The 12,217-nt window shown below is 35.5% G+C and overlaps 1 protein-coding gene across 1 annotated transcript; it reads right to left on the bottom strand.

Moving 5' to 3' along the window:
• Positions 1 to 385: 385 nt before the first annotated feature.
• On the bottom strand, positions 386 to 5,018 carry LOC139729500 (putative nuclease HARBI1). The gene is made up of 4 exons (XM_071640426.1): positions 4,653 to 5,018; positions 2,459 to 2,869; positions 1,836 to 1,972; positions 386 to 1,160 (listed from the first exon to the last, which is right to left on the bottom strand). The coding sequence occupies exons 1-4, from the start codon at positions 5,016 to 5,018 to the stop codon at positions 875 to 877; spliced, it is 1,200 nt and encodes a 399-aa protein (XP_071496527.1). The 3' UTR covers positions 386 to 874.
• Positions 5,019 to 12,217: the final 7,199 nt, after the last annotated feature.

Genomic DNA, 12,217 nt, shown 5'->3' with positions numbered 1-12,217 from the left:
CTACCCAAGATGGTGTCAGATGAAGTAATTATTTAATGAAGTGATGTACATGACATGTACTAAGCAAGTGCAAAATAGTGGGGTGATATTGAATTTTCTTCATTTGCTATTGCTAAGAAAATCACAGAAAGAAGAAATATCTCCATACATCGAAGCAAAGATTCATTTTCAGATAAGTTTTTTGATGTGATCCCAACATATGATGAAAAATGGATAGCCCCAGGTCTCGGCTAATACATGTACATATTCATCGAAGGATAGTGAGCTAGTACTCTCAGAAGACAGTCGTGTCAACTTTCATTTCAAGAAAAAATTCACTCCCATAGAGATAACTGGTCCAATTTGACAAGTTTAATTTCAATCCATTTTTTTCGAGGTGGTGAAGTTATCCAATAAAAATTCTGAGGTATGGTTCCAACGAGCTGAAATGGACTGAAGATCAATGGATTTTACTTATTCATTTTGTTATTAAGAGAGCATAGCTGCTAGTGTGGACATTTTAGCAATTCAGCTGGCCCTTTGACCATTGCCCTTTGAAATCTTGGCCCAAAACTTTCCCCAGCGAATTTATCTGAAAATGCATGTACATGTATGTACGCTATATGTTGCAATGAAGTACTTTCAGGCAATGCATGTATATAGGAGTTATTGTGATGTTTTTAAGAATTTGACTTTAACCTTTAATCTTATTGAGCATGTGCAACCAGGAGTTGATAGGCACAGCTCTGTTCACTATTTTTTTTTCTAATTGACACTCTTCACAAGATAGATTTTGGAACAACTTGACATACGGATAACCCCCGAACCCCAAAAGTAACACTTCATGGCTGAGGCATAAAAGCACATGTATGCTGTACTTATGGTCCAAAGAAACCTAGGCATCAAATGCACGGACTATCTCTGCTCGCACAGCTGCGGCTGCTGGGTCCACATTTCTGTTGACGAACTCCATTGCAGCATCTTCGTTGGCAGGTGCGAAGTCGTCATCCATGTCGTGTCCACCCAGATCCTTTGAGATGTTAAACAGGACACACGCTGCTGTGATGATATTGCAGGCTCGCTGGGGGGAAATTTGCAGTCCATGGCCGATTAAACAACGAAATTTGTTTTTGATCTGGCCGTTGAGTTGCTCAATGATGGACCTGGTGTGAACATGTGCACTGTAGATTTGTAGATGAAATTAGAAAAAAACAAAGAAAAAATGTCAACATTAATGTTGTCTTACCCTCCTACAAATTGAAAATGAAGACATTTTTTGCCCAGACATCAAAATATAAAGTGAGGCATTTTCACAGTGAAAGGGTACATTACATTTATATGCATAACCTCCTGTACAATGATGTATTATACAACACTGTTATAAGAGGTAATTGTGTCAAATGCCACAGAATTGCTTGAAAGAAGCTGTCTATCAGAATTTTGCCAAAATAAATAATTTTGGAGTAACTGTATTCAACTGTAAACAGATATCTACCAATATATATTAGTGTTGTAATGAACAGATCTTTTTTTTTTTCCTAGATAGAGTTACAGTACAGTGAAGGTTGTATATACCGGTAAGCCTTCTTCATTTTTAGTTTGGTCTGAGGGTGTAGTACCACAGTGTGTAATCATTCAGAGAAGAAAAGATTGAATACATTTGTTGATGTAAAAGAAATACAAAGTAAATGATAGCAATGCAATACACAAAGATAAGATATCTGTGAAATAACTGCAGTGTTCACCATTTTCTAAAAAAAAAGGAAGATGTTATTCAATGAACACTATGTCATGTTATGTTTTGAAAACATGTACCATAATATTTACTGTAGAATTTGACATACTTGGTTACTTACTGGTTGTATGCATGTTCTGCTCTCGTTTGAGGATTCAGTATTGGGGTCATGAGGTATGGAAGCAAGGGATACCCAGAATCTCCGAGCAGTATGCCTTGAAGTTGGCCACTTTCAAACTTCTGGAAGAGTCTGCTGTTCTGTGATAACAGTTTGTGATACAATACAAACTTGTAAGAATATAAAGTAATGCTTTTGGTTTTTTGTATTCAGTCAACCAACAATTATTTATATTTTTATATATAAGTGTGACTTCAATTATGACATGTTTTTCTCTTTTTTTTTGAGTGAAGGTAATATCAATTTTCTCACATTGACTTTTCAAATTTTATTGCATTTAGTTTCTTATTTTGTTTCATAGTATCATTGACTCATTGCCTAAGGAAATATACATTGATGGCCTTGTGCTGCAGTACTATTTCTTGTTTTAACATCATCAAGACTTTTAAAGCAATGTAAATTCTGAAAGGTGCTATTTCATAACAGCTAGTGTCAAACTCATTTAAATTGTAATTTGTCATGAAACTGTATCAACTCTTTCGATACATATGGTCAAGTTTGTGAGATTTAAAGCAAAAAAAAATGGTGCATTTTCAAATTGTATTATCATTATCGAGAGAACTTACCTGAAATATGCGGCTATCATGTGTGCTGCCTGGCCATCGCGCAACACAGTTGGTTATCCTGAACTTGGCATCGCATGCCAGCTGAACATTTACTGTACACCTTCCCTTACGATTTATGTAAACATATTCGTCTTCCCCGAGGTGGCATCCGTGGAGACTGACATGCGTGCAGTCTATCACGCTTACGACTCTTGGGAATCCCGCAATGTTGTGAAACTGCTCCACAGTTGAGGCCACAACTTCTGGGGCATGGGGGAATTTGATGACCTGAAATTTGTTGACAAGACAAATTGTTCTACATGTAATTGAACATTTTAAATAACATCGCAAAAGGTCTAGAATACAATACTCACAGTATGTGGTACTTACATCTACGTACGTGACGTTTGTATTATTGTTGTCAGTTTTTTTCTATACCGTGTATATTCATGTACTTTTTCATTACAATGATAAGTTAAATGAAAAGTTATTATGATGTTGAATAAATTATTTCTTCACATCATTGACACCTAATAACTTCATATTATTTCATTTTCTCTTGTACAGTATACTATGTGTAATTGTGTGGTTACATATTTACAGATCTATATCTATATCTATATCTCTCTCTATGTATGTACATGCAATGAATTTTTTCATTTCTTTGTGTGGGATGTATGTGGTGCATTCAGTATATGTGTGTGTATCATGATTCACTGCTTTAACTTTGCACATCTTATAAGTAGTAACGCTTTCAATGGAGTGCGTACACATTTGACACATGTTATTGACTTGTACATCAATGTATGAGAGTGGAAATGTTTTTTGTTTTGTTGTGCTGTTAAGTATTTGTGTGGTGCTTTGTTAATTTCTTCTTTATGGGGGCGGGTGCTACAGTTTGGTGTGTAGACTTATGTGTTCTATATGTATATATGTGTGTATATACATACATACATATATACATGTAGAACATATGACGAATTTGTTCGCAAAAACCAATAGGTCCATTTTTGAAGATTTTGAAGTACTGTCTCTGTCATAAAGTACAAAATAATACCTTTTTAAATGATATATTGGTCACTACACATACAGGTACATTTTTGAACTTATGGTCAAAAGAAGCGAACATTTCCTTATTATTCTCTTTATTTTTCTTGACCTTTAATCGTAAATATCTCAATTTGGCTAATATGGACTTATCGGTTTTTGCAAACAAACTCTTCATAATTAATACAGATTACAGGGTATTGTTTTCAATTGTCTAGAGGTATTTCACATACATTGTAGAATGGGTAATAAGGTAAATGATTGTGGTCATATTATGAAAGTTATTAAGAGACATTGATGTCTCTAGCAAGTTATTGGAGGCAGATTTTTCATTTAAAAAAGTTATTAAGGATTTTGAAATATTTCATTTAAAAGATGTCATATTGCACTTTAAAAAGTGTGCTTTAACTGTACATTAAAAAAGTATAGCTGCGTGCTTTAAGTTTACACTTGTATTCTGATGTGTATGAGTGTGTGAATATGATGCTAATAATGACATTCAAACATTTTGCCCTAAACAGTGTTTGCAGGGAAAAAAACTTTTTTTTTAAATTCTAAATACAGTAATAATAATAATAATAATAAAAAGTTGCTGGATTAATTGCTGCCCTCTCAGGCCACGTAAACGTAGACGACGATTCGATGATCACAGGAGATCGGATACTGTTCGATGCGTACACCACCACTGAACTGTAGCAGAAGTTCAGAAAGGCTCGATTTGAAGGCTGACAAATTATCATAATCAAACTGAGTTAGTGTTCTACATCTTCCTGAACTGAGCTAAACTGACTATCTGGAAATTCTGCAAGTGTACTAGTTCACTACTGGACATTAGACAAGGCTAGGACTGCTGAGTTACAATTGAATGTTCGCTTCAAACAACGTGGGAAAAATGTAGTCAAGGCAAGGCAAGGCAAGCAAGCTGAGTGTCAGCTGCAGCGTAATGACTATTATACTGTGTAGTAACTACGGTAAACATTCGTACAGGTACTCTTAGTCCCAGCCATGGTTGTTCATGGTGGCGACTGCCACGGTGGCCTTCATAATAAAGTTTAGTTCAGAACATTGCTAAAATGAATGTGGTGATATCAATAGCGACTTTATTGAAAGTCGGTATCTAGTTCTAGAATACAAAATAAATTTTACAAAGGCAAATAAATGTACTAACGTTGTTCTTCTGCTGGCACAAGGCCTCGGCAACAGCATGCACGCACCGGGAGACTGTGCTGCGGTGTACACCGTGAATACTCGCAACAGAGTCAAATAATGAGCCGGTAGCCATGAAATTCAGGGCAATTAGAACTTGAAGTTCAGTAGGGATGGCATGGCTCCTTGCTGTAGCGCGCTGTAGATGGTTGTCCAGCATGTTGACAATGTGCATGATACCATCCCTACTGAAACGATATTTCTTTCTGAGTTCCTCGTCAGTGAGGGAGTCCAAGGCAGAGAACCTTTGTTTGAAAGTACGATGAGGCCGAGGAGCTTGATGGAGTGCCTCCTCCTCCTCCTCAAGTTCTACCACATAGGCAGCCATTTTGATTGTGCTGTGACTGATTGCTTGCATTTGATCTACATCAAACGCAAAGTTGCGTTTGATCGCAAGGGACTTGCGTTTAAACGCAACTTTGCGTTTAAACGCAAGTCCTTTCAGCAACAGACTTGCGTTTAAACGCAAAGTTGCGTGGGATTTCCAGGACTTGCGTTTGATTTTTGGAGTTGCGTTTAAACGCAAAGTTTCTAGCAACGGGGCCCTGTACTGTAACAATGTACCATATAGCTCGCTCGGTGGAGGACACTCACTGGACGCCCGTGATTCCACATAACAGTGGTGTGTGCACTGAACCTACGCTGATGATTGAAAGAGACTGGGATTTTGTTGTTGATGTTTTTACCTATCATTAGTTACGTCACATTGGCCACGCTGGAACCTGAATCATAGCTCTTTTACGCTGGAGTTACCAACTTTTTCCCCTTTCATGTTTCACTCCCAGATGCTAGCTATAGCGCATACAAAAACTTAATGAGCAGAAACACTGATTGTATACGGGTGTGTTTGTGTGTTTTCTTTCTCTGTATGAACAGGCCTCGTCTGCCGGGTCTGACTTGATATTAGCAACTATACAAGTATTGTATGACGGGATAGACAGCGATTTCGATAAATATGACGAATTACTAATTATATCAGTTATGAATAAGAAAGAATCAACAAATCGTGTATTTATTCATTTACTTTTTCATTTTCAAGAAGTGACAAACGATTTCCTAGCTTTTCACATTGCATGCATCTGAGTGGATTTCTCACCTTTTAAACTTGAAAAATTGCAAATATTAACCCTATAAAGCCCAAGCTATTTTGACCCCTTCCGGGCCCAAGAAGGGGGGGGGGGGGGGGGGGGGGGGCTCATTTCATTTCATTTCATATTTCATTTATTTTTTTCCATCTCCAACAGAGAATAGCTTGAGATGTGTTGTGCTCTTTGCGGAATCCGAATTGAGAGTTTGAAAATGATATTATGCAAATCAAAAATTTTGAGGAGTCTAGAATGTACAAGCTTTTTTCTAACAATTTAGAAATCGGAGACAGCAAAGAAATTGGTCTATAATTACAAATATCTTCTTTATTACCTTTCTTATAAATAGGAATTACTTTCGCGATTTTCATGTCCAATGAAACAACACCATTACTTAATGATAAATTGAAAATAAGAGTTAATGGTTCAACGATACTCTCACTAATATTCTTTAAGATGATATCATCAATACCATCAGGTCCAGAGCTTTATTTTTGTTTTGTTTTCCAAATTCATAGTAATATCTTTGATTCCTAAACTAGTGGCAGGATCAAAGAAAAGTGAGTTGGAATTGGGTAATGCAAGAAATTAATGGAAATTCTTTTGAGATATGGGAATATTTTTAGTGAGGTCATATCCAACCTGGGAAAATGATAATTAAATGTATCAGCTATCAACACAGGGTCTGTTGTTTCAACATCATCCCATTTAATTCTTGTTACTCACGGTTTGTCATTATTTTTATGAATAGCGCTGTTTATTAATTTCCAGGTCGTATTCACATCATGTTTGAAAAGGGATATCTGATCCATATGATACTTCTTTTTTTTTTTCATTACGCAATAATCTATTGAGAATGTTTTTATACATAGTGTATTTACGACGAGATTGTTCAGTGCGTTTGATTCTGTCCGCGTAATACATTATATTTTTCGATTTATGGATCGCAAAAGAGATTTTGTTATCCATGGAAGTCTGGGATGTTTTTTATAACCAGACTGTTTGAGTTTCACCATTGGAACATGTTTATCTAAATGAGATTTCAATATTGTCATAAATACATCAAACGATAAATAAGTATCTTGAGAGTTACTTCAGTCCAATTTCCTTCTTATAAACTATTCTTCAAATTTTGTAAATTTTCAGGTGTTGTTTTCCTAAATGTTTCTTTGATGGAACTAATGATGGGTTTACAGGTAATCGGGACAACTGTGAAAATTGGGAAATGATCTGATATAATCAGACAAAATAATATTCGATTTAGGAGTGGGCATAATATTACAAAATATATTATCAATTAAAGAAGCTGTGTTGTAACCTGGGTTGGTTTGGCTATAAGTGGCAAAAAAGAGGCAGAGAGCATAAAATCAAAAAATTCCTGCGGGGCATTTAACGTATGACATTTGGAGATGTCTTTGCTAAAGTCCCAATAATAAAACAATCTTTATTAACAAAAATTGGATTATGAGTTAAATCCTGCAAATGCTCTAAAAACAAATTACTGTTGGAAATAGGAGGTTTGTACATAATCGCAATCAAAATATTTCTGGAATCTGGGATGTTTATTTCAATGATAAGAGATTCAATGATACTAGATCATTCATATAGTTTTGCAAATTCATTATGAACAAAATAATCCAGGCTGGGTTTAATATAAAGAGCGACCCCTCCTCCTACCTTATTGATTCTATTATTAGTGATAAAATCATAGCCAGGAAGCGTAAAAGAATTCGCAGAACTTTGAGTAAGCCATGTCTCAGTAAGCCCGACAACAGAAAATGAAGACTGGGTAGAATTATCTAATAAAAGCTTTAAATTATCAAAATTACTATTCAAACTTCTGATATTCAAAATGTTATGGTCGTGAATTATTCTGAAATGGTCTTCTTATTATTTCCTTTTTTGTATGACGTAAGCATCAAACAATAGATATAATAGAAATAATCGAAAATACAGCACTCACTGAGTTATGATAACCGTGCGGCAGATATCATATCAAAACTCTTTTTTCAATAGTTTGAATACAAATGAAGATATTGTACCTTATCAAAGTTCTGATTATGTAAAAATGAATCAATTTCAGTCATTAGAGAGTTTGAACAATAATTTCGCATTGATGCATTTGTCGCAGGAATAAACGTCGTGATTTACCAAACAGATTTACTTGTGACGCTGCTGTTATAGAAAGGAAGGAGCCAAAAAATGCAGAAAGACAAGCCAGTGCTTCAGATTTTTTCGTATAAACCGACTTCTATAAGTCTCGCCAGTCTACAGAAAAGAGGATCCGTGAAGCAGAGGAGATTCAGTTTTATTATTCGCAATCTTTTATCTGAACACTTTTTTGAGAAAAAAAAATACCCTGACAATGCGCTGTTCATCGCGGTAACACAATGATGATTCCGATGAGCGGAGAAGGTTGATTTTTGTGCGTGCGCACCCTGTCCTGTTGCGTAAAAGTTATGTTTGAAATGAACTTATCTCATTATAGCAAAACAAGATACGAATGAAAATAAAAGGCCTTATTCTTGATTCTAAATGGATCAAACCATAACATAAGTTATTGATGAATAATTTCATTGATCTTTTTTATTGAACTACTGTATTTTGATATTATGTTCAACTGATTTAGATATTTTGTCCCGTCTTTTATGGCGTGCGGTATTTCAATAAACAAGCTCTGCACAGCGCAAAGTGAATACGTCTGTGCTATCATCCATGTGCTTCATAAATTGAAGTTTATAATTATAGTATTAAAAATATTGATTTGAAAGAATTGAATTGAGAAGGAGGGTCTAATTCTCAGTACAATGACATACCTTTGGGATTTCTCCAATACTATACATCATTATTATTTTGCATATGCTTTTCCTTGCATTATGCATGAGCAAATTTTCATTGTTACCGCAAAAAAAATGTGAAAATCGAAAACTAGCGTTAATGTTGCTTTCACACACACACACACACACACAAACACACACATACAATAGTATTATATATATATATATATATATATATATATATATATATATATGTATGTATATATATCATATATATCTCATAACATAATATCCACTACGGTTTTTTACATAAGTAAATATGTCATAATGTAATTCCGTTACATACTAGTACTTCTGTATTATCACACAACAGGAAGTTTTCAGAAGACACCCACGAGTCATACAGCCCACGAGTTCGACACTAGGCAAATAAGAGTTCGCCAATAGGTAAAAGCAGCCCACGAGTTCGACAGATCACACGGGCTTAAGTCCGTCTCGTGGGCCTTGTTAGCTTAGTGTCGAACTAATAGTCTGCATGACTCGTTAGCTGTACAACTCGTGGACTGTATGACTTGTAGACTGTTGACTCGTGGGCTGTATGACTCGTGGGTGTCGGTCTCGTGCCGTCTCGTGATGTGCACCCGTTGAAACACCCACGTCATCAAGAACAATATTGAAGCATGTATAGTACGGATGTTTAATGAGAAATCTTAAATACGTCACAATGCTTCTACAACTTTAGCATCTTTTGAAAAACTTTGTAGAATAATGTTAAACACACAAAATACTATTTTCACCGAAAATGCACGCTATGCAAATCTATGATATTGCACCGGCACTATAAAATAAGGAACATCTGTGATTATGGAACTTTAAACACATCATAGATAGATCGGAAAGCAATACTCCTCAATAGACCTAACCACGTTTAAAAGCGCAACAACAATATTATAACAAACATCACAATAACAATTTTTCTATTACATTTGTTATGTACATCAGCATACATCTTCAACTCCATGCCCATAGTTATTATGCACCTTATACCTGTTTATATAGTATGTAGATTCTTAGAATATATTAGATTTCAATAATTTATGTTAGGTTGAAAACATTGCAACAAAAGGAGTTAAGTAACTCGAAGAGGTAAGACAAGTCGCCGTACTGCACTAATCTGTAAAATCAGTAAAATATACTCTATCATAATGTCACGCCGTAATTAACCAGTGCCAGTTGCGCGCTAAAACAGTAAAATGCAGATATCCATATAAATTCATATAATTATACAAGTGGCATATAAAGCTTTTGTTATATTAATAGCAAGTTAAAGCACTTCAAAGTACAGACTGTGCTTTACATTTACACAAGAAATAGAAATAAAGCTACACTATATTGACACTATATTGACACTATATATTGACACTATATTTGCACAATTTACACTATATTTGCACAATTACCCCCCACTCAGTGAGTGGCAAGATTTTCTTTATGTATCTCTTTACCTGGGGCCATCTTCCTCGTCAAGCTTAGCTTATGATGATGGTCCCCTGCATTTCATTTTTATCATTTCCTATTGCTTCCTTTCATATATGATATTCGTTCTTGAAAAAAAAGAAAATGTATGTAAGATCCAAACGTTACGAATATTAGCTGTGTAAATGACTATGTAAGTATTTTGTTGATTTGTTGATTTGTATTGATTTTGAAATGCAGAAATAAAAACTGAACTGAACTGAACTGAACTGAACTGAACATTAATATTGTATTGACAATACCAACGGTTTTTTTATATAACATGCAAGTTTATGGTCTCATGCTTCAGTGTAATTCTTATATCATAATATTGCAAAACACCTAACAAACGTAGCAGAAGAAAGACAAGATAAAACATAAAATTTGATCACTCTGAACGACTAACACCTGCACACTATACCACACGGTTTAATATTGCAAATATTTTCGAGTGTTCCATTTACGTTACAATGAAAGAAGGTCAAAAAAATTTCAAGCTTTCCGAATCATAGATTCCATTATAAGTAATACTATTCATGTCCGTAAGAATTTTTCAGGATGAACCCTTGCTTTGAAAATTCATAAATCTACGTGTTTAGTTTCTCACCAGAAACAGTTCTTTGTGAGAGTCTTTAGTAAGTGAGGCAAGGGGAATGTTATTAATACATGTACTCACCTCAAGATCCGTATTCTGGAGTCAGATTTAGTCAGACACAGCACTAATCTAATTGCACAACTATACCACAACACATTTCTGCGTGGTGAATCTAAGCAGGGAGGTCACCTCCCTGATCTAAGATATTGAGTATTTTGTTGAGTCTGTAACATGGTATGGAATCATAATGTCGTTATTTTTAGGTGTCAAGAAAAACAAATACTCATTCACTTCCTTGCAAACCACCATTCAACTTGATGGCACATGGAGACTTTAACAGTCTTCACTTTGACGTTAAAAAAGTGTCCATTATTACTTTGAAGTGAATCTCTCTAAACACGTGATGTTTCTTGTATATTCCTTACGGCTACATTCTTTGAAGCAGGTGGGTTATTATTCTGATTTTTAGCTTTTTTTTCGTAATTGGGAACTAATTATCAAATGGTATCATGTTTTATTGAGTAATAGGTTTCCAAATCAAAGTACTTCCATTTTTTAACATTGTTTTCCGATTTCCTTCGATCTAACCATGAACCTGTGAATCACAGCGTTGTTTCGGGGGAGTTTACATACGGTGCAAAACAGGAAAGCAAACATCATGATTATAAGAAGAAGGAAATCCAGGCTGGAAATCAAACTATAAGCTACATCATCATCATTTGAGGATTTGTAACTATGTCGTGAAGATCGATGGAACGAGATTCGTTTATCTCATAACAAACAATTTTATGACAGCAGAAGGCATTTGGAAGCCAATAGGTTCATATCGACATTCAAATCTATGCAGTGTGTAGCGCGGCAATGAAATCGGTTGCTAATAATGCATTTTAACATAGGCTTACTTTTATTCGATACGTACTCAGACATCATACAGTCATATCCGCTTTATGAAGGCTGCAGGAAATGCCACCATTAACAACTTTCTACCAGGTCATGCAAAGTCACATGTAATGCTTTGATGTTCTAAAATCGAAAAAGCTATGAAAACTCGCGTGTATGTGTGTGTGTGTGGGGGGGGGGGGGATAACCCCTCAATCAATTATCCTCCCCCCCCCCCCCCCTCTCGTTCCACCTAAATAAACTTAGTATAATACACAGTGAAAAGACGTACATGCGGAAGTATACCACGATTAACCCATTCACATCGTCATAAATATTTGTTTGTCCATTTTTCTTTGATAGATAATTTTCTTAACATTGCCACAAAATTAGTGTGCACCAGATCATTGAATTTCACTTCTAAAAATACAAATGTTCCCTCGTGTGGGAGAGGGGATACCCCTCTACACACCCTCCGCTCGCTCGGTCCTTCTCCACAGAAATGTAGTTCACAGTGAAAACGCATGATCATGCGGAAAAAGAGATGACATATGCCATAGAAATTTTAGATACTAATATTTTCCTTAAAGGGGATGGCTAGTAACCGATCAGTGGGGATCAGTGGGAATGCTGAGGGATGATTGTTCCAATCATTGTGGGATTTATTTAAGAGTAC

This window comes from Diadema antillarum, unplaced genomic scaffold (assembly GCF_040938485.1).
Source record: "Diadema antillarum isolate AM-2024a unplaced genomic scaffold, OU_Dant_1.0 seq00000244_RagTag, whole genome shotgun sequence".
NCBI lineage: Eukaryota > Metazoa > Echinodermata > Echinoidea > Diadematoida > Diadematidae > Diadema > Diadema antillarum.
The sequence above is the reverse complement of the archived record's forward strand: the minus strand, read 5'-3'. Positions and strand labels throughout refer to the sequence as shown.